Source organism: Epinephelus lanceolatus, chromosome 20 (assembly GCF_041903045.1).
Source record: "Epinephelus lanceolatus isolate andai-2023 chromosome 20, ASM4190304v1, whole genome shotgun sequence".
NCBI classification, from domain to species: Eukaryota; Metazoa; Chordata; class Actinopteri; order Perciformes; family Serranidae; genus Epinephelus; species Epinephelus lanceolatus.
In genome coordinates this window covers 13,711,620-13,736,119 of record NC_135753.1, presented here as the reverse complement: position 1 = coordinate 13,736,119, position 24,500 = coordinate 13,711,620, and the positions used below count along the sequence as shown (strand labels likewise).

Sequence of the window (24,500 nt, the reverse complement as noted above, 5' to 3'; positions counted from 1 at the left end):
GCAACTCATTTGGTTAAGAAAACCCAAAAGCAAATCAGTGCAAACACAGAGTGAATAATAACAATGTCCGCTGCTGTCTGCTGGAGAATGTAAAAGGTAGGCAGTAATGGAAAAGTATAATCATCTGCCACCTTGTTGGGTTGTGTAAACCTATTCCAGCCTCTCAAGGAAACTAATTAGTGGCACAATTTATTTGGCAGGCGGCTGAAGGTAATGGATTTGACCCTCTTCTGTTAAATAGAGCCATAACATGATTTTCCCTGATTAGAAGAGGATAGTGCAAAAAAGACATGGTGTCACAGGGGACCTTTTGTGTTTTTCCTTATTTTCTGTCATGTATTTAATGTTATAATGTCAGATATTCATATTAAACATGGCTTAAATTTCAAATAATGAGGTAAATGTATGTAAAAGTAATACCTGTAAGCAAAAACTTCAGGCCTCAGACCGTTCGGAATACTCTGTTTCTAATATTTTTTCTACTTTCAAAAGATTTCTTTATATGGACATCTGCTCCAGGCATGTTGCTTTAAGTGTTTACATACACTGCTACACCTAGCTACATGCTAACCTCAAGGAAATATGTAATCTTGGTTGACGATGTTGTTCTTACCCGATTTGGGTTAGTTTTACGGCTGGAACATGTCAGGTTGTGATGACTTGCTTAAGCAGCTTTTATTGGTGATTTCTCATGGACATTATTCCTGCTGAAACATGATTTGATTTAGAAGCTTGCAATGACAGTGCAGACCCGAAAACACTGACCAATCAGAGCAGACTGGCTGTAAAGAGACAGGCGCTAAAACAGAGTGTCTCAGACAGAGGGTAAATACAGATGTTCCAGCACAGACAATATGAGAATAACAATGTGTTTTTTGTACATCAAAACATGTAAACATGTTCATAGTAGACACCCAAAATACAGGTGTCAGGGTTCCCACACATTTTTACTAATACATTTTCAAACCTTTCAATGCCTCTTCCGTCATGTTTTACCCAATTTCTATGGCTTTATTTAGGTAGTTTAAAAAAGGTAGGCAGATCATTGTATAAGGCAATGGATTTAATGAGCATATGCTGAAGTTGTTGCCCAGCTATACCGATGCTTGCCATACTGGAAGAAGCAATAAAGTTATCTCGTCTAGTTACAGCAGGCCTGGAATTTGTGCAGATGCCAGCAGTCTGGTGAGTGGCTTTTTGGTTGTCTTGATGCATTTTCCCTTTAGCATGGCTGACCAGAGCTTCTTCCCTCATGCTGTCAACACTGGTGCAGAACTTACATCCAGCACAGCTAGGGTCTGTCACAATCTTGAGATGTGTGTTATATTTGTTGTTCAAAAGCCATGCATTATTAGACATGCATATCCCAGGCATAAACAAACTGCTAGCGCTTGCTAACTTTACTCGATCATTTGATCGCTGCATACGTCACGGCCACATTTTCCTGACCGAACTCGACCTAAGTCCGAGACAGTTATAACCAAGCCCGAGAGCCTTTCTGATTTTTTCTGACATAGTTATTGTCATCATGGTTACAGTGTGTCTGTTTACCATGATCACATATGGACAGTGTGTAAATGACCATCGAAAGGCTGCTGTTACACACAGTCAAACATGCCACACGCACAGCAGCACAGCATACACACTCAGTTGGTGCGGAGTCTGTGTTGCGTTCAGGCATTGTCACGTAAATAAAAAATTCCAGCACTTGAATAGGCCATAGCACAACACAGCAGCATGTCTAGTGGGCCGAACCTGAACCGAATCCGAGCAAAATTTCTGATTTGTTTGCCTGAACCTTTGGGTTTTGATGGGGCTCAGATGAGGTTTCCACACTCTGCAATGTACATCACATGATACTACTGACATTTCAACGGTCATGTAGAGCAGTATTTTAAATCAGTATTACAAGGAACATATTTCGCCATTAGCCTCAGACATATTTTGGGATTTTCATGAATATATTCTAAACAATAGCTAAAACAATGTATATTTACACTTTTCCAAAACATTCTCTACAATGCAAACCATTTTAAGACCTGGGAAATAGTTTGTCTAATTTCATAACTTTTCCAGGAATTTCATGACTGCCGGAAGCCTTAAGTTTAGGATGCACACCTAAACGAATATTAATTACAATCACAATTTGGTTTCCCACAATTAAATGAACATAATGGACAGCAAAAGTAATGTTTAAAATAAAATGTGTGCTCTGCTCATGCCGTTTGTAAAAACCATTTGTGTAAAATTAGTGCAATTATGAATGTAACACAACATGAAAGTGAAAGCAGTGCTTTGTTTATTTAAATGTGAAAGTGCAATAAAAAATAGTTTGACCTTAAAACAATGTAGAATTGTGAGAATAATGATCTTAACATTGATCAAAATAATACTGGTTATCATTTTGGCCATAATCACGCAGCCCTACCTAGAGTATGAACCTGAAAATGAGCTTAATAGGTCCCCTTTAAAGCTTTAAAAAGAAATAGAGTGCATACCAAAATCCACAAGCTTGACCCCTCCATGTGTCGTTAGCAGGATGTTATTGCCTTTGACGTCACGGTGGATGGTCTTGTTGACATGCAGGTGCTGGAGACCCTGTGAAAAAAAGAGGTTAACAGCTTTTTCTGACAAGCACCTGCCTTCAAAATTATCCCGTTTTAAGCTCTTTTCATTGAGGCGATGTATTCAGTGGGAGGTTGCTCTATTGAACCCTACAGTACAGCATTGTCTCTCCTCGTGCACATTCAAAAGGCCAGACTTACCATGAGGGCCTCATGCAAGATGTAGGCAATAATGGCTTCATCCATTCTGTCTCCCCTCTTCAGCATGCCCTTAGCCAGATCTGTCACAGAGCCACCATTGCAGAGCTGCAACAAAAAAAAACACAAAGGAAAGAGAATAATGAGCAAAAACTCAACATGAGTCAGCACTTATAGCTGGGCTTATACAATATGCTGAAATCTGGGGCATCTGAGATATTCAGAATTTCACACGGAGAAACAGCAGAGGATAAAATGTTTTGATCACAAGATTTCACAGTGAGAAAAGAGATGCTGGGAGTAATTCTGTCAATCTTTAGCAGCTTATCTTTCTGAGGCAGCTTAGCGAGAGGTGAAAATCGTGCCCATGAGGAGAATGTACAGTTTGTGTGCAGGCTTTAATCTACGCTGTGATGACTAAGCAGGGTAAATATTTAACATGCATTAAAACATCTTCAAATGAAGTACATCTTATGCTTTCAGACAATGCCAACATTTATATAAGGAATTACACACCATTTATGAGACATTTCACACTGGAAACAGAAAGTACCAAGATTAAAATCAGCACCTCCTTCGCACAACAAAAAACATTTCATTTCATGTGTTTATATGTGTTTTCTTAAGGTATACTGCATCTAGATATGGACTCCACCATCAATAGCAATCCCTCTTGGAAAATTACAGAAAATTACCCAGTAGGTTGCCTTGGCAACAATAATAACCCTTAATTTGGGCCCTTCTTTGGGAGATGCCAGAGGTGTACGAAAAATAAAAAGCTCTCTGAGATGTCAGTCACCGTGCCGGGGGGGCTGCAAGTGAACAGAAATTGTAGATTCTGCATATGAACGCTGTTTGTAAACACAGACCCTGTCACTCTGTGTGGTGAAAGATATCATCTACAGATGCATTAAATATACAAACGCCTCTTTTACCATCTGTTATGACTTGTGAATATTTTGCATTTCAGCTCACATCTTTAGTCCATGCAAAAACATGAGGCAGGAAATTTTCATCATATCTTTCTTGTATAATTACACTAATTTCCTGCCATTTTGTACTGAAAGCTTAATTAGGCAATAGACGTGCAGGGGTGTGTAGTTATCTAGAATAAGAATCAGTCCCCTGCAGTGATCGTACTAAAGAGATTGTGCAGTACATATCAGAAAAGGTTACTAATAATTAACTTATACACCACAGCATAAACACAACTATAGGATTTTTCAATTCATACTCAGAATGATGGGGTACTGTACACCACAGCACAGCATGGGGCTTATAGTGCAAGATGTATTACTCTAAAATGGTCAAGGAAATAGGATGTTACCTATGGTACATTTTGACAAAAACGTTGCATAATGGCACTAGATAGAAAATTATGTATTGTGGCTCTCTGATTATCTCCCCCTGCAATCCTCAGGAGAAAAAGTGCTGACTGGTACAATGGTAGCATCATAACACAGACATAGCGTATGTGGCTGTGTGCCCAAATCTCCAAATAGGGACCCATTTTGTCATTTCATTATACTTCCACCCACAGGGCCTGATTGCTTTTGCACATGTTTTGCCAAAGTGTTTCTATGCAGCTAATTGAGCTAACCACAGGATACTATAAATTGCTTCTTCCACAACTTACAGTGTGCACTTTTTAAAGGACAAAACATTCATTTAGTTGATTTTACAAATGGAAATACATGTTAGTGTCGTTACTGATTATTCAGTTAGCTGGCTGTTGAGTCTATAAACCATCAGAAAATCAGTCTTAGTTTCTCAGAGCACAATGTGACATCCTCAAATTGCTAGTTTTCCCCAAACAAACAACATCAAATATTTCATGTGTGTTCCTGTTGGAATACATTATGTGCCCCTTCCTAGTTATTTTCCATCTCTTTGTGGCCCTTCTGTCTTTTAGTAGTCATTTGATTGACTTTTTACCTAGCAATGTCAACAGCCACTTCAAATTAGGGCCCAAGTGCTCATGGAGCCCAGGGGCCTGTGCCCCATAGACCAATTCAGTAATCCTTCCATGCACTACGCTGAGACTGAAATAAGTCTTTGACCTTGACTAAGCAATGGCATAAGTTTTCAACACCGTGCCTCGTGTCTGTTTTCTATCTGCCTATCAACCTACCTATCCATCAGGAGCCCAGAGAGCTGTTGCAGGATGGATGGTATGTATCTCAGCTGCCACATGGGGAGCTTAATCACTCCTTCTCTCTGCTATCAGACGTGCAGACAAACTGCAGTTAAGCGAAGAATACCACCGAGACTTTCACAGACAGCACAGCGCTCTGACAATGAGCTGCGCTTGACGTCAGTCCACAACACGGCTGCCATATCACCTGTCATCATTAAATTACACGGGGCAGACAGACAAATCCTTATTAATGAGAGGTCCAGTGCCCTAGATTTAGCACAGCTAAACGTTAGCGCTCTCACCTTAGCCACACTGCCCACTTCCAGAAAGTGATGCTCGACATGAACATTAATTATTTGAGATGTGGTGAAGACTCAAACCTCTGCAGAGTGGAAACGACATACAAAACTTCAGACCTGGAATGATTTAAATCTTGCACAGATTAAACCAGATTTCCCAACCTTTGGGTACAGATATCTAAACACAACTGGTTTGGGGGTTCTTTTCTGCAACTTCTCCACAATAGTGACAAAGACAAAAGAAAACAGTAATCCCCAACACATTGAATGGTGCCATTAAACTATGCTGGTGATTGTAAAAGTCAGCAGGGATACATAAAACTGCTTATTAGAAAATAGCTCAATCCATTGAAGGTGCAGTCAGTCATGCTAATTAAATACACTTCATCTCCTCATGGTCCACTGGCTGTCTGTTCTGTACGTACACTGAAGACCTGGTTTTGTAAAGGGGAAATGAACAAAGTAGTTCCAGCCAAGCTACACAGCACTATGCCTGCTATCCTCCCTCTTCCATGCATACTTGCCAACCCCCCCAGGGTTACAATTCTCATGTATTTCTGCCAATTTATGACATTTTTTCACACCTTTTTTTCCCTTTCTGTTATCATAACCTGTTTCTCGCACCTTGCAACATGTATAAGCCTAACGACTCCAAATGTGTACAACACAGCTACACCAAATGACACTGTTGTGACATGGAAAAGAGCTGCTCATGCCTCGTCGAGGAAAGTACTACATTAAGAGAAAGAAATACTTAAGCAAAATCAGACATTCTAGAAAGCATGATTCCCATTCCTCAGGGACAGTTTTTAAGGAAAATTAAGGAATTTTTCTGTTGTGCACAGGGGTATGAATTCAATGAATGACTGAATGAAAACTGGTGAATATTAATTTACGCAAGAGATGCACACAAGTTCACACCAGGGGGAATACTCTGTAGTATTTTCTGAAAACTAAAACAAAGTCTCTGAAACTGAAAATTTTCTACTGATTTTACTTCAATATTTTGTTCTTATTGCCAGCTACCATCACTATAAAGGCCAATGCCAATTTCACTTGTTGCCACTCCCATACTATTAGGTAACATCAAAAACCCACTATACACTGCAACAATTAGACTTATAACTCTATTATTACTAAAATAAATTATAGGATGTCCTAATTAGCATTTTCCACCACAGGTTTGCTTACACTCTGACGAGAAACTATTTATATAAAAGGTCTCTTAAGATCTATGTCTGGAATCTTCATCTTGAATGTCACATGAGTTTCAACAGAACTGTCAATTTTCAAAGAAAAACACTGAATACACTGAATACTGAGTGGGATATTCTCCATTACAAATGAGGTCAGGTGCTTGTTTGGTCATGTAAATGAAAGTAGTCGATCAAAGACATGTAAAAGAAGTGAATGAATCAAACGTAAAGATGAAACGGACGGGGCTGCCCCCTGACTCAGTGAGGAAAGAACACAGCGGCCGTTTAAACACACAGGTGCTGACTTTTTGGTCAACTATCTTTGATTTACAGTTCCTTACAAAAATAAATTTATATTGTATTTCTTATCTTTTTGCAGATTACTGGACATGTGGAGTTGCATCATGTCTGCAGCACTGAAGGATCACGTGTGTTCCCGGGTGTGTTACACGCTGGGTTGTCTCCAGAGAAAAACACTCCTATTGTTACTGTGGCCTTATCGTTTACACGGGCATAATAGCAGAGGTGTCTACTTTCTGGCACAGTTTATTGAAGTCCAAACAAGGAATAACATTTTAAACCTCATTGTCAATTAATGACTGTAGAGGTTAGGGCGTGAGGGCAGGACACGTCAGGACAGAGACTAATGGGGGTAAATGAAGTCCTCAGTGGCTGTTTTTCCAGAAGGTGACGAACAAAAAAAAAGCAATGTGGTACAAGAGAGGATGAGCAAAGGGTAAAAAAAAAAAAAAAAAAAGAAATCAATGTCTGTGTTTTTCTTTTCATTTCACCATTCAGATCATCTCAAGCTCTGTCATACAGAGAGTTTGGTGGATTCAAGTCTTCCTGTGGGCTGGGCTACTCAAGGAAAATCAGTCCCCTGTCCAGTATTATCTTGGCTTTGTGCTTCAGTTATTAACATGCTGAAAGGTAAATCTGTATCCAAACTTGGATGTGCATTTGCTTTCTTTGAGCTGTTTGCTTCATTCATCGGTTTCTCAGCCTTGACCAGTCCCCAAATGGCAATGCTTCTACTCTACCACCATTAAATTCTTTTTTAAGTGTTGTTTGACAAACTCAGCTGTCATATGGCTTGTTATTCAGGAATGATTCTTTTCAGCCACTCTACCATAAAGGCATGTTTAATGTAGTGCTACAGAGACAAGTTCTTCCATCTCTGCAGGGAAACTGAAACTCTTTAGGATGCCAATGAAAGTTTGGTCCTGATAAAAGCCCTTCATTCCCAGTTACATCTTCCATTTCCTTGTGAGAACTGAGCCCATTAATTTTTTAATATTTGCAGAGTGTCTTCCTGTATATAACCTTCTCTTAACTCATCACAGTTGACAGTTGCTGCTATCTCTATATCTCTGAGTCATAGATTTATGAGGAGATACACTGCTAAACTGATGCCATATTTTCATGTTTAGTATGTCCGTGCACATCTGACTTTTCTTGACTGGGCAGAGGAAATGGAGAACTATGCTGTACATGTGAGTTTTCGATACACTGCCCCTTACAGTTTGGAAGAGTATTGGTTTGCCGTGAGGATAAACCTGCACAAAGGATAAAAGATCTAAACGTTCCCTTGTCACAATTCTGAATCAACTCATGTTCTTGCAAAAAGCAAAAGTAATGCTTTTTGGGGAGGTCTGATAACATGTTAAAAAAGATGAGATATGTGTTCTGTGAAGTCATTTAAGTCATCACAAAAGCAATGTTTCACAGCAGAGATCAGCCCCTTATGGCCAAATATAAACACTAGCTTTTTTACTACGTACTCTTTTAGTACGTACTCTTAAATAACTAGTTATGTACCGATTGTGAAATCCTGGCCAATACTGATGTTTAAAATAACAATTTTGTCAATAGCTGATAGCCAGTTCTACCCTTCATTATATTACCTTTGAATGAGCACAAATTCAATAACAGACATTTATGAAACAACCATTTCTATAATGGTCTTTGGCATGAAAAATAATTTAAAAAAAAGATATCAGTTACAAAAGCCTATGTGTTTCTCCTTTTTACTTCTTTTTTGTGGGTCCGTGAATGCAGTACAAGTGGAACTCTTGTTGCTTTCCCCAGCAGTTTTGAGTTGCGGGGCGAATAATTTATAAGTCAATTCGATCAGAGCTGATCAGATAGAGGGATAACAGGAGCAGCTGTTTGTGACTGAAAGCAAACTTTTAGACCTAGCGCAATGAATGGCTAAGTTTCACTTTCACTGTGCCCAGTGTTCTGCTGCTCCATCTGTGAACAGACTACACTTTGCGCTCAAAGAGTGTGGAGCAAATATTGAACAAACTGTAAATTTATTACAACAGCACTCCTATTGATTGGCCCAGCTTTGTGGCAGCAGATGTTTTAATCGTTGCAGGCCAGTACAGATAAATGAATGTGCTTGTACTATACATAATATCATCAGTGATTCCCAACTGGTCCAGCCATGGAGTCCTGATTTCTCCTTAGTCATTTGTTCAAGGTCCAGACAGTCCGATGTATTCAGCCGCATACTTGTGTTTGGTCATGTCACTGAGCTAGTTTGTTGTCTCTGTCAAATAGCTGTCCATTAGACACTCACTCTACAGCAGGGAACAGCACTTCAAAGTAAAAGCTCTGTTCATTCAGTATACTTCAAAATCAAGTGTGTTTTTTTACAAACTTGACACCTTTGCAAGTCACTTGCGTTCCATTCAGAATGGACATGGGACACACTTTTGGACCGGGACCCACCAGTTGGGAACTATGTGATATATCATAATTCCCTTTCTAGTATCAATTTTACGCTGCTGTGAAACATCAACAAATTTCTTCTTCAAACAAATTGTGCATAGCGTTAGTTCAGGCAGGACATAATGTCAAGCTCAGCTCACATCCCAGCTACATCAGCTGATCTCAAACAGCCCAATCAACTGATGGAGCAGCTGATTGATGGAAGGGAGTCAGCTGATAAATCACATGATTCCTTTCTTTGCAACCAACTGGTGAATCGCATTCAGGGAGCTCTATTTAAGCTGTTCTGGCTGTTTCTGTTGCTGCTTTCTCTGCAAGCCACTTTGCAACCTGCCTGCAACTTTGCCACCCCAGCTCCTCCTTTTCATGTTGTGTCTGACATATCAATATCATTTCCATTTGTCATTAGTGCTCCCTGTGTTCTGTTCCTGGGGAGCTTTGCTGCTGCTCTCCCTGCCTCATGCCCTTCCATGTAGGCGCATGAAAGGGCAGGGAAGTTTGTTCTCTCTGCCTCAGGCTTTCCTCATTTGCATGTGAAAGGGCAGAGAGGTGTGGTCTCACTGCCTTGAGGCTTTCCACGTAGGCCCCGTGGAAGAGCAGAGGGGTTTGCTCTCTCCCCCTCAGGCTTTCCACATACGTGCATGGAAAAGCAGAGAGGTGTGCTCTCTCAGCCTTAGGCTTTCCACATAGGCACGTGGAAGGGCAGAGAGCTGCCTTAGGCTTTCTGCGTAAGCCTAAGAAGGCAGAGAGGCCCCAGAACAGAGCCATACTGCCAAATATAATACTGCTAATGGAAACAAAGTTTTCTTTGACATAAGTGGTCCTCACTGGAATGTATTTATTCAAGGATCTCCCAAAAACCCTACATTTTACAAACTTACATATGAGCACATCATGAGAACATTATAATTTATCTTCACCAAATACCCATTTTGACTAAACAGAGCTTGAACACATCATAATGTAACTCAGTTACATTAGTACAGGCCACCAGCTGCAAACAACTAACATTAACTAGCTCTCCTCCTGCCAATGTCCTCCACCACTTCCCCTGGTGCATCAATAGTGAGTTTACTGCGTCCTTCTGTGCTGATGGCATCCTGGGGAAGATCTTTGTTCGTCCAATACATGTTTTCTGTTGTCCCTGGGATGACAGGATGTCTTGAGCCCTACTAATAACTTTCACTTCTACATTATTTTCAATGGTAGTAACTATGAAGCAGTAGTAAAAGAAATAGAAATTAAATTCTGTGAGCAAGCATTTTAAGTTACAACTCTAAATGCAACAAAGGCAGAGAGTAATTCATTTTCAATTCAGCATTACTGTATTTTATTTTTGCATAATGGAAGATGAGATACATTTTTAAGATGAGCTTTTAAAGGTTGCACTAATCATTGGCCTTCATTTAATAGGTTCTTTGGGTGAAACACGGGAGCTCACAAATTAAAATGCACATCCAAATTAGGTTTTTATTTCCAATTAGAGAATAAAAGTCGCTCTATCATGGCTATCTTTGAAGTATGTTTGAGCTCTCTGGGAGCAGAATTAGGCCATCATACATGAAAGCTTGCTCATCTCTGCCCACATCCGCTATCATAAAGGAACACACTACAGAGGCAAAGCCAAAAGCTCGCAGACCCCAATGAGGGGCTAACAAAGTGAAGGATGCAATTTGTATGTATTCTGTTCATAATGAGCGGTCTGCTGTCAGGCAGGGCAGAGAAAGGCTCCTCTCAGCAGAGCTAAAGGATGGAAAATTACAGTTTAGAAAGGAGGGACAGTAACCATGGTGAATGACCAGCTCCCTCGCTCCCTGCTTTCCTGTCTCTTCACTGCTAAAACCCCATGTGCATCTACTTCAGAGCACACACACATGCACACACACACAGCTCCACACAGCCACTAGCTAAACTGTCAGGCAGTGATTTCAGCCTCAGGATTAGCCACCAGCTTTGGACTGCTGGCTGCAGATTTTGCATGGAAAATTTGGAAAATGGATATGCAAACCACAGAGGAAACAGGGAGTAAACAAAGTAGCAAAGCTGAGTGAACTCCCCTAATACCAGATTTGTATTTCTTAGTCAGAAGGAATGAGTCCTGACAGATAAAAACAACATGATACAAAACTAACAATCACTAAAGAGCAAAATAATGAATACCTTATTACATTTTTATTTAGATTTTCTTATAATGATTATTCAGCATCTTAGACTGTACTTGATATCTGAGTAATTGCAGGGTCCTCTGCAAAGGTCAGGAGGAAGGACAGCGATGACAAGGGAAAGAAACACAAGCTGAAGAGGTGAAAACTATCTACTGGGTTAACATAACACTGCTGCTGTTGATGCAAAGCCCACTGAGCTTGGATTACAGAAATATGGACACTGTGTTCTAGCACTGCTGGACCTGATAATGAAAGAAAGAACAGCACAGTGTGGAACACTGTTGATAGAGTTTTCTTTTTAAGATGAGGTTGGAAAAAGTCCCTTTGTTGAAAGCAAATGCATGCATTTACAATCCACTGAGGGCTGTATAATTAAATGGTATACCAGAATTTTAAGATGTTCACAAATAAAAACCTCTCTTCGTGCATCCTTTATATGATTTGGTTTTTTTTTACCATGTTTGATGCATTCTTTTCATGCTTTTGGTATTCTGACAAATCAGTTTCTAGGATATAGAGATGTTGTTTTGATAGGGCAGGTGGGCTGTGCTTGGGCTGGGGAACTTGATTTTTTTTACAAGAACATTGCTCTATCTAAAAGTGCAGTAAAATTTAAAAGCAACAACAAAACTTCACCCATCGGTGTATATAAGAGCTACGTTAAATCAACAGCTACAGAAAATAAATTTGCTGTTATGTTACATTACGTGGAAGGTTATCCACAGAAGATTACTGAAACAAATGATTTCATATTACACACAACAAAATTTCATGAATTTTCCAAAACTTTCAAGGGTTTTAATAACTCCATGACTTTGCAAAAACAATGGTGCAAATTCAAATTAAACATTCAGGCACAGCTGTGCTTTGAGCTAAATGCTAACATCAGCATACCACCATGTTTATGTTTAGCAGCTAATGTTTGCCATGGTGGCTTTCTTATGTTGTGGCTCATTTTGGATATATCTGTATTTGCATTTGCTATTTTAAGCTGTGTAAGTGGGTTCACACTGAGAAGTAGATGGCAACATGCAGTGTTAGTACCCAGATGGTGCTCATAATGGTCAAAAAGTTGAGTGTGGAATGTTGGTAACCTCTCACCCTCAATTGTCGCCATGTTGCCTACTTAGCGGAAGGGGTGGGACCACAAACACATTTCAAACGTGAAATGGCTGCCGAGGAGAAGACCACCACGATTACCACCAAATCACTGTACAAATGTAAGTTATACATATGTCACTACCACTATAATGTTGTTGGTGAGAAGCCATCAGTTTGTTTATTGGGTTAAATCTTTAACAATTAAGTATCACAAATGCTAATGTTAGCTTGCTAGCTAGCTAAGAGCAGTAAATTTTATCATCAGGCATTGAATTTAATTTTATGTTTTGTGGCGCAAGTTTTATGATCTCTGGGTGTAAGTTACAGTTGGTGTTTATGCATGTTTGATTGCAATTCCCCGAGCAGAAGAAGAAAAGCTGCCTAATCTTGTGGCTGTCATTTCCAGTAAGTGCGCAATGGCGCTGTTTGATTTGAGCCAACTCCAACCTATGAAAAACATGCACTACACAGGTAAGTATATAGTTTCCGCAGTGCAAGTGTACTAATGGAAGTATCCAATTTAGTTTAGCGTGTTAGCATGTTAACATTAGGCAGGTGCTGAACACAAAGACCACCTGAGGCTGATGGGAATGTAGTAGTATTATGTAGTATGTAGTTACAGAGAAATTAAAATTTTGACCCGATGATGATGAGACAAATGACACGTTTCCCACAGAATTAGTTATGTGTGACATACTAATAACTTTTTTTTCTCCATGGAAATGCGTGTGTCCTGTTGTATCATTGTGTGTTTTTGCGGGTCTGTGAACGCAAAAGTAGAAACTAGTGTAGTGGCAGATGTTTTGATCATGTCAGGCTGCCACAAATAAATGAATGTGTAAGAAACCTTCCTATAATAGCTGTCAAGACAATTACCTTTGAGCCAAAAATGTCAACCTCAAGGTGGAGCTGAAGGATAAATCAGGACATTGCCGAAGTTATTGGGATTCATCCTCTAGGGACCACAATTATCTACACAACATTTCAGGGCAATAGCTGTGGAACAGTTGGACGCTGAGATATTTTTGTCAGGACTAAGTTGTAGACCAACCAACCTGAGATCCACGACAACAGCATGACTAAAAACACAAAGTAACATTCTTTAAAGACTCTTATTCAAAGACCTTTAGGACCACAGCTGAGACACTCTAACAGCATCCTGTTTTATCAGTGCTCCTCATGTTTGCTGATCATGTTTACCAGACATCTCCAGGCTTGTACTATTTGCCATCAAAGCAGGAACACAAATGACATGGTCAGAAAATCAAAAGGCAAAGAAAACCCACATCTGCCACCATGTCGGACCCCACAAACACTTTTCCTCCTGTGAGGTTGACCTCCATTACATGTTTGTCTGGAGGCTGACATTTGAAAAGGGCTACAGCAGGCAATGAAATATGAAGGATGGAGAATGTGTAGCTGGACGCAAGACTTTTTCAGATGTATAGAAAGCAGCAGCAAGGTCCCCTTGAACTTTCACAAATTCATAGCTACATCATCAGGTGCAACATACCAGACTCAAAGCCAAATGCAGTGATGCTTTGTGTAATACAAAGCATCACTGCATTTGGCTTTGAGTCAAATGCAGTGATGCTTTGTGTAATACTGGGTTATTCTGTATTCAGTTGCCAGTTTAGCATGGTAACTTGCTAAAGCAGTTTGCATATAAAAATTCAAGTGCACCAACAACCTCAAAAATACATTAAATCCTTTGAACCATTTGAGAATTTTCTACCCAAAATCCAAACAACAGAAATCCACTACAGGAGACATTTGGGCCTGTGCTCCAACCTGCTACGGTAGGTGTATGAACTAATACACTACAACAGCCCCTGCAAACAGAAATCCCTGCTCTGCTGCTCTCAGCAGGGTGCCCATGTCACGCGAGCTCACCTCAACCCCCAACACACCCATGTTGTTGGCCTGAGACCAAATCCCCCAGGTGGCCTATAAGTAAACTCCTAGACTGCCCAGGGTGGCTTAAACTGTTACATAATCCCAGCAGATTTGGTCACCGCTGCATATACCTGGCGAGACATGCTGTGTGATGTACAGCCGGACCTTTAATCTGCACTTATACGCTCTTTGTCTGCACGGTTAAGCCAGGGTATACAGATGAATGCTATTTAAGGTCTCAGTCAAATATATGGATTGTAGCAAACGTATGTGGGCTTTTGTTTTATTATTACCTACCTCCAGTACTAGCCACAACTGGTCTCCACATTTCACGTCCTTCTTGTAGTACATCCCGTAGAATTTGACAACATTGGCATGGTCAGAAAGAGCTTTGAGAATGTTGTACTCTGCTTCGATCTCCTCATCAATATCCTGAAAAACAAGGACACAGATCAGTTCAAATTACAAGGCACACACATTTTGACTACAAAGCCATGTTTTGTTTATGTCCAATTATACCAAAAACTCGTGGTAGGATAAACACCATGATAAAAAGTCCACAATACGATATCTATCAAGATACTAAAAAACAGCATGACGTAAAACATGACAGAATCGAGACCATTTTATCAGGAAATTCAATAATTTTGTACATCCTTACAGTACTAATCATGTTTCCATTTTGTGATGTTTTATGCCAAAAGATATCAAAAAACGAGAGGCAAAATGGTATTGACAGTGATACCAGCTTTCTAAACTATGGAAACAGTTTCAGTTTCATTCTTGGCAAGAGTACGGTGGCAACATTGTTTTCACTCTCATGCCTGTACTGTAAATACGATACTGGAGCCAGGGAAGAGTTACCTTACCTTAGATTAAATGGAGAACAGCTAACCCGAGTCAACAATCAATGCAAAAAGGGCAAAAATTTCAAGATTTTGTTGCCTTAGAACAGAGCTGAGCTAGCTGTTTTTCCCTGGTCACAGTCTTTATGCTAAGCTAAGGTAACTGTCCTGTGGATACAGCTTAATATTTAAAAGACAGTTACAACAGAGGTATTGAACTTCTTGTCTGACTCTAACTAAGAAAATGAATTAGCACTTCAGCACACTGTTGCTGCTCTTTAGGACAATTTATGTATTCTCTATCACTGACTCAGGAATTTAATGTGGGTGAAAAGGGCAATTCAGGATATCAAATATAGCAACTCTGGGATATTCTTTAAGTGTTCATTGCAGCTGTAGTGTGTGATTAAGGCAAACAAGACAGGACTATTTTACATAAAAACACAAAACCATCACAGACATAAATTATTCAGCGTTTTATGTCTGTACCACATCCTGCAATGATAACTACATGAACTGTTTCATTACAAAATGCAAATGTAATACAGTATGATAAAGAAGTATTAAACAATAAGATATCCAGGAGTTTACGTCTTTGTAAGGGTCAAGTAAACATAACATGACACAACAGACCCATCTGCAGTGGTGGGAGGTATGGCACTTTACGACAGTGATTCCCAGCCCCCCTAAAACGAAGCAAAGTCTGCATGTCGCATCTCACCACAAGTCTGAAAGGGGACCTATTATGCTTTTTTTCTTATTTTCTGTCATATACTGTATATAATGTTACATTGTACATTGGATTTTCTTATAAAACATGGCCAAAGTTTCAAATAATAAGGGTAAATGTAAAGTAATCCCTGCACAAAACCTCAGGCTTCAGACTGTTCTGAATACTTGTTTTTTCTACTTTCAAAACAATCTGACGTCAGATCATGACAGATTTCTTTTAATTGTCATCTGTTTCAGACATGTCATTGCAAGTATAACATAAGGTGGCCTACACTATTACAAGTAGTGTAGGAAAACAAGTTATCTTGTTTGGCAATGTTGTTAATTTCAGCCTGATTTCAGATCATATCCCTGCTGTAACATGTTCGATTGTGAAGATCTTGGTTTAGAGGCTTTTATTGTTTGATTTTCCAAGGTAGAAAATGTCGCAATTCTCTGTTACAGTCATCCCCCGGCTACAGTGATGGTGTGGAAGACCCGGAAACACTGACCAATCAGAGCAGACTAAACTCTTTTGGGAGGGGGGATTAAAGAGAGTTTCATACATGAGGTGAATACAGGAATATTCAGGTAGACAGTATTAGAAACAATGTCTTTTTGAAGTTTGAACCTGAAAATGAGCACTTGACGGTGCCTCTGTGCACCAGAAAAAATGTCAAGTATTCTTCTGAAATTCTTAATAAATATTCCAACCTGAAACCAAGCATACTGTAGCAAATGAAGGAACTTGTTAATATAGTTGTACTGTATGTAATAAGTCTACGCATGAAATAATCAACCCAGTGATTAAAACGATGGTAATGATGGTCCTCACAGGCTAGTGGTCTGTAGATAATCATTTCTCAATAATGAGAAAGAGTAACAAATTCACAAAAGACTAATGAGACTTTTAATAGCATGAAGGCTGGGTTTAATAGATGAAAACGGCTGCTCATTAGAGCTGCTAAATAAGCCATACAATTCACTTTACTATCTGAGAAGACAACAGGGGAGGTGACACCATAACATTAGCTACTGACCAGCTACTTTCTATAACTGTTCTTTAGTTTGAAACTTAGAAAAACCCTAGCAATAGGAAATATAAAAGCTTCCATTCTTGTTCTTCTATCTGCAAATAGCAACCTTTTATTAGTGGTAGTACCTCTTGCCCAGTAATGCTCTTTAACTGGTGAATCTAGTGATGGTAGAAAATAGTGTCTGCTTTATAGGATAGATCAGACCCACCAAACCAGAAGTAACATCATGTATCTCTGCTCTGTGTCAACATGTTCAGGCTAAAAGCCAAACTTGCCTCACACACTTCTGCACAGGTGCCAAATGTGTTTTGGCTGAATGCTAAAAACCCTGCACAAGCAAAGGAGCCCAATATTATTAGAGTACTGCCATGATACATCCAACCCATGATAAGCTATTAATCAGAGGCAATTTGCTGAGATAATGGTTGTAGATGGAGGAAGGTAAGGGCTGTGCCAATGAGTCACATGCCTTCCAGAACTTTATACACCTATTCCAACAATTCCTCAATGGGTATATTTACATGCACACTAATATTCCTCTATTACTCCCAATGACAATATTCTGAATTTCATGTTGGCCTTATAAACAGCACAATCCATTTAGAAATTCTGAATTAGGCCTTTTTCCAAATTCAGTATTTTCCGATTAAGACAAGGGATATGCCGGTTTTAATCGGGTTTGAATAGCATTATTTGGGAATGTATGCAGTGCATTTGGAATATGATTCTCAGTTGGGTTTTTTACCGCAGCTTGCAACACACAGCCTCTTGTCTGTTTACAGTCAGCTCTGTGTGTTGTCATGGATACGCTTCACTCAAACCAACAGTTTGCAAGGGTGGAGATGCATGCTCAATAGCAAAGCCCACATTTCTGGTCGTAAGGAGAAACACACTTACTTTTAAAAGTTCTGGAACACTTGGATATCAACAAGTTTTTGGACATGTGCAAATATCACAACTACGAACTTTTCAGGAGGGAGGTTGAAGGAATGAAAGAGGGAGGCTGTGTACGTATGATCCAACAAGTCTGCAACCAGCAGGAAACTGTGAAAAAAAGCTATTTTGATGCAAAGAAGCAAAATGACAAGCTGCTCCAGCTACGTTTGGGTACATTAATCGGAGTATGCACAGCTGCATGTAGACGGGAGTATTAGTGGAATCATGAGCCATGTAAACAGCTAAATAACAATACTGTCTTTTTCGGAATAAGGGCAAAAACCTGAATATTTAGCGCATGTAAATGTACTCAATGTAAAGAGGTTGCATCCTTTCTGGAAGGACGGGCCTTTGATCAAGCCTTTTCACTGTTTACCACTGGTAAGTTTCTCAAGTCATTTTGATTTTATACTTAATTGAGTAAACATGGGCTCTGGGTATGATATGAAAGCTGAAAATGTAATGTAACACAAACTCTTGTGACATGATCAGCACATATTATTGTCATGTGTTGTTGTGGGGGTTGTGAACGGCAGCCAAGTAATGAAAAATAAAAAGATTACAACATTAAGCTACACCTGAGAACACATGACTCATATGTTCTGGAAATGCCAGACCCATATCACTAAAAAATGCTGTTTGTAAATTGTATAATTTATATCATATATATATAAAATATATAGAGACAAAATAGAATGAAATTTAAGGTACATAATATGACTGATAGGAAATATTATGACTGAACAACTGAAACCAAAACATAAAGTTAACAAATAGCAAGAGAAAAAATGGGTGCCAGATCTGATCTGTGTTGGTGTCTAAATCTCTAAAATACAGATGCTATAAATGTGACAGATATAGGTCCACAAGACAGTAACTTGTTGGCCCTGTGCCTCCACCAAAGGCGTAAACACACCACAAGCTTATAGCTGCTTTAACAAGCACTGACTGCAACACGTGCATGACATGGAGTGAGGACATGATTCAAAATGGCATTGAAACATGTGAACTTTAGACCAATAGGAGTACTATAAAAGAAGTCATTTCAACTGAAACACATTTATGTTCTAGATAAGAAAGTTGACTTACATGGATGGGGTCCAGTATCTTTACAGCAGCTTTACTTCCATCAAGTTTGTTGAGCACCTTGTAGACTTTTCCGTAGGTCCCTTTCCCGATTGTCTCGATGATGTCCCAGGCGTCAGTGGGATCTGGAAAGTTGTCAAAGACAATCGATTTCCCTGATTGTGGAAACATCTTCAGGAGAGATCTCCTGAGAAAGAAAAGCACATGGGTCACTGTTAGAAAAGAGAAAGGTGGCAGGTAGTAGAAAACAAGCTGAACTGCTTATCAATCCATATAAGCTCAGCTGAAGAAGACTTTACTAACCACCAACCAATGGTTACCACACCTGAAACAGCAATATCTGTGTTTTTTTAAATCTTAAAAACACATGTGTTAACTATCTTTATATTCTAAATACAATACTCAATGCAGAACACAGAAGTGTAACCACCATGAGTGGCTTGTCTAGTGTTCAAAGTGCTGTCATGCTGGTTTGTTTGGGAATTAAACTGCAGGCACACCAAGCGTTTAACTAAAGGATAATCCAGTGATAGCTGAATAGCTGGGGGTTAATTTTTGGGGTTTCCATGGAGCTGCATAATGCTGTAGTTAAGGATAGACCGATACATCGGCCGGCCGATATATCGGGCCGATATTTGAGTTTTTTACTTGTATCGGCATCGGCCGATATGCGCGTGGGTTCGCGGATTTATTTTTCCCTGGCATGATTTACAGACAGGCATCCATGGGCAGCTCTGTGTTGCCAGAAGACCCTGCAGCGCACATGCAGCTGTGTACAGTAGTTGTTGTTTTATTTATGCTTCAGCTTAAATATTTGATTATTTTATAAAGACATTACTGGAAGATTTAAGAGCACTGAACTCTTTTTTATTTGAATGTATAATAATAATAATAATAATAATAATAATAATAATAATAACAACAATAATAATATTCTACCTGTTCTACCTCAACTTTCCATCTTGTTTTAGTATTTTTTACTGTTCAATAAATGTTTCTTATTTTAAACTTGAGACCTGTAATGTTTGTTATCATTGTGTCATTTTTTTTATGTAAATTGAGGGAGCAAAAGCAGTATCGGCCCCAAATATCGGCTCAAGAAAATCGGCAGTCCATAAATCGGTCATCGGCTATGGGTGATGGAAAAAAATCGGTATCGGCATCGGCCCTAAAAAATCCATATCGGTCTATCCCTAGCTGTAGTGTCCAACAATAAATAAATAATAAAAGAAGAAAATAGCTGTTATTGTGAGCAGGTGAAGCTCCATCAAACACAGACATGCATGCAGTAAACATGCGTTCATCATCCTTTGCTTTGCAGGCTTATACTTGCAGTAGCTGGATCTCAGTTAGTGGAGACAGACTTTTGAAGGAAATTTTAAAGGCTGGTTTGAGCTCTAAGTGTGATAAATCCCTGACAAAGAGTGTTGTGTTGTATTCTTGTGCAACAGAAAAGACAACCAACTCTCAGCACTGCCTTTGATTCACTGTTATCTCAGAAGACTGGGTATGCATTTATTTCAGGACTGATGTTACTTCCAATCATGTATCACACTGTAACTAAATGCTGGATGACATTATGCCTTTTTTGGAGCAGGGCTGACTCATGGTGACATCAAGCGGTTTCATTATTGGGGGATTTAAAAGCAATATAAACACTGATGCATCATGGCTTCCACTAATCTATAGCTCTTTTTAATTTTAGGTAACAACTTGTCATTTAAAGCACAATAAGTTTTCATTTTTGACAGCTCTTAAAGCTATGTTGGAAAGCTGCAAATTTGGGATTGCAAATCACCTTTACATGATTTGTTTCCCCCAAAAAACTATCTGATAACTGACGACTACAGGATTAAGAATTTTGCAAATCATAGCCTACCTCTGGAAGTATGATTCTTTGCTTGCTTCTAAACTCTTAAAGTGTTGTGTTTCCTACTTATAGAGCCAGTCAAAGTGTCACCATGTTTATTTTCTTTGTGCACTGATGTAATATTTACAACACTATGTCCAGAATCACAATGCAGTACTATCAACACAATGTTATTAAATGCAATCAGAGATTAAACAGGATTGTATCTTCGCATGGAAACGTGCAAAGGAAAGTTAGAGAGAGCCAACATCTTATCATGTAAAGGAAAGCACTGCTAAATCCTACACAAACACCTCTAAACACACTGTTCATAAACCCTTCAAGATAACAGTGCCCTCATAGTTTTGCAATCAAAATCAAATCCACCACAACTAAAGCCATAATAACAGCAAAATAAATTGAAACAAACTTACATTGTTCTCTAAATAAGACGTGAAAACATTTTTGGAAAAACAGTTAATCCATTTCTGTGCAAAAGGTTAGCATGGAAGCAGTGGTGGGCCAGCCTGGCCTGGCTGTGAGGGTAAACCACAGAGGAGGAGCTAACGTGAGCTAATCTCACTAGCAATTCCCCTGCTCCAGGGCTGCCATTGGAAACCATCGCTAAGTGGTAGGAGATACGGTGGGATTAGCAGGAATTAGCCACTGCTGCAGCGTGAGCCTTTCCCCATATAGATGCCCATTCATACACAAAAGGAAAGCTGGTTAGAGGCCCTAAGCACACAGTTCTGCAGAGGGCCTCTCCTCCTTTTATTATCAGTGGTCACTTTATTTGTTTGTTGAAACTGCCCCCAAGGATGCCATCTTAGTTATTTCATCTAAACTTTTTATAATCATTGTAATGATTTAAATCAGTTTAATTTAGCTACTGTGGATAAATCACTCCGAGCTAAAACTGGCACACAGACATCATTCTGCAGCAATATTATCAGTCATTACCTATGCAGAGCAATTAGATGCCTGTACACGTGCATCCATGTGTAGGTAATCGCACTCATGTCAGCCAAATGTACAGTGTCTAAGTAAGCCACAGACATCTTCAATAATGCATCACTGCCTCTATATGTGACAACATGCTGTGACACACGAGACAGGAGGGCGAAACCTAAGGACTCACATTGGACACCTCCAACAGGAGCACAGGCTGCAGGGAAATGACCCCTGAGAGGAGACTGTGTGTGTCTGTGTTTGTGTGGAGTTATCTAACCTTGTCCACCCTGAAGCACCGGCTGATTGTCACTATTAGTTAGTTGCTACGGGATGTGGCGTTAACCTCAGTCTGTGTAAGCGTGCAAATAATTGCACATGTATAACTGAGCATACATTCACTGTTTGAACAGATGCACTAGCCGTGGCTTTAGAAATAAAGAATATAGTTATTATGAATCTCAAAAAATCACATTGTTTACATTTAAAGTCAAAGACAAAGTACATTAAAAAAAGGCCTAAGTGGAAATGTGCTCTCTGATTTGAGTGATGTCTGAGCAGAGGTTTGGCCACTTGAAGCTCTTTGAGGAAACAGAAGATCCATTTGGCAAAAGGGGACACCGACGTGGACTAATCTGTAACGCTGATGAGTGGGTTAAAGTTTCAGCTTAACCTTGGCACAAGAAGACTGCTGGTCTACAAGCCAAGATAATCTGGCTCAAAGTGAAAAATACTTTCACTTGGAGTGCATGAGTTTTGCAAAAGAACACTGCGATGCAAATAGTCGCTAACTGAAAAGAAGAGATAAAGGTCCTACATCAAGCAAAAAAATCCCATAATGATTTCTTGTTTTTATAAACAGTAATTCAATTTTCTTCACAGCTTTCATCATAAAATGGGAATCTGTCCAGGATTCAGGTTTATCAGATATACTAAATGTTTAATAAATCCTTGATATAAATAAACCACCCATACGCCCATAGACAGGGGTGGTAATGCACCTTAAACGCCAGTTCCACCCACCATTAACTAAAAGAAGAAGGAGAAGTAGCAGTAGTAGTAGAAGAAGATAAGATCAGACACTAATTCAAACAGTAACATTATTACATTACAACAACATCCAACATGCTCATAAAAGTTCTTTTAGTATCATTGTTTTGACCACAGATAACAGCGCTGGGCTACTCAACAATTGAGTTCACTACAAAATGTTAGCTACAGTAACTGTACAGTTGACTCATCTAATGCTAATGGTAAGTTAGCAAGTTACAAGAGTGACTAACCAGCTTGTTCATTAGAATAACATGACATGACAACAGGTAATGTAAATAAAACCTGAGTGCATTTCTAAATCACAGCAGATAGATTTTCTTCTGCAATAAATGACCACACATTACTTCATGACACCATCAAAGTATGTCTTTTGTTATTGTTTTGACTGAGAAATGGCAGAAATTACATACTGTGGTTTTAAATCTTGTACAGACAGTACTGACCACAGTTGAGATTTTTACTTTGTCTATTTATTCTGATTACATTATCATCTTAAACACTTACACACTTACTTTTATCAACATTATTATGATTATAATTGTTTTTAATCGATCTTAGATTTGTGAGATACTCTGCTGTTTGGCAAATGTTGTCGTGTTCTGACATTAAATAATAGTTTAAACCAATTAACTGTATGGTTTCTTCAAAGTTCACTCAGGAGCCAAAAATCAACCTTTAAACTTGAAAGAAATACTCATCTGATTTTTAGCGTGATAATTATCAATGTAGACTGATATGAACATTTTTATGTCAATATTATGTTTAGCCATATTGCCCTGCCCTGCAAAAGACAACAACAAATCTAAGGTGTCTACCACTGCTTAGCAACTAATAGTAACATAACTTTGTCAAACACCAAGGTAAGCCGGGCCGCTCCTTACAGATTTAAATTTTGGCAAATAATAGCAATTATTAATAATCATATTTACTGACCTTCGAAGGATAATGGTGAGAGGAAACAAAGCGAACACAGGCACATGGATGGTACAGGTAAAGGGCATAGATTTAGACACATACAAACATGCACAGATACACACACAAGTAAACAAACACACACACACACACACACACACACACACACACACACACAGCTGTAAAGTGCTGAGCCACTCCCAAAGTTTGCAAATAAGGAATCCAAATGAAGCAGCCATGCTTGCACTCTGTTAAACTAGAGAAGCAAGTAAAAGATGCACACATCTTTTTGACAGCCAGAAGAGTATTTACAAATAAGTTTTTCTATTTTAGCATGAGAGGCATATTTGATTACACAAAAAAGCCAAAAGTCTTCATCATACTCACTCTGCCTGCATTTACATGCTTGAGTATATCAGCTGTGGATGATAACATTAGCAAGCAGGAGCAGGGTGAAGTTCCTGTGTGCCCCAACCTCCTCTGCTATGTATTATACATCAAGAATAAGGAACACAATATTGCAGAGCATACCAAAGTTAATAGGCTCAAGTAATTAGTTTAAGTAATTAGTTTTAGCATGAGGACGTCCAGTCGCCAGCAGCGAGTCTGATAGTGTCATAAATTAGCCCTGTAGAAGACAAGCTAACAACAGGCGAGCGCATGCACGGCAGCGAGGAGCGAGCCAGGTGCAACAGGCCATGACTGCACTGGAGTGCTCTCAGCATCGTTTAGCAGTGTCCCATTACACGAGCACTGCTGGGGAGAGAGCTGCTGTGGGGCTGAGCCAGATCTGGACTGAGAGTTCAGTTCAGGGTCTGATGGTATCTGAAG

At 39.3% G+C, this 24,500-nt stretch overlaps 1 protein-coding gene across 3 annotated transcripts in view; it reads right to left on the bottom strand.

Annotated features, from left to right (window-relative positions):
* The window catches only part of myo3a (myosin IIIA), a 98,111-nt gene extending 76,814 nt beyond the window's left edge, over nt 1-21,297 (bottom strand). For all 3 annotated transcript variants that reach the window (XM_078162702.1, XM_078162703.1, XM_078162704.1), the window contains exons 1-5: nt 21,191-21,297; nt 18,911-19,094; nt 14,590-14,724; nt 2,766-2,870; nt 2,499-2,598 (exon numbers count right to left, since the gene is read on the bottom strand). In XM_078162702.1, coding sequence (XP_078018828.1) covers nt 2,499-2,598; nt 2,766-2,870; nt 14,590-14,724; nt 18,911-19,094; nt 21,191-21,192 — 526 coding nt within the window. In that variant the 5' untranslated portion in view covers nt 21,193-21,297. The remainder of the gene's footprint in view (nt 1-2,498; nt 2,599-2,765; nt 2,871-14,589; nt 14,725-18,910; nt 19,095-21,190) is intronic.
* Between the last annotated feature and the right edge of the window lie 3,203 nt (nt 21,298-24,500).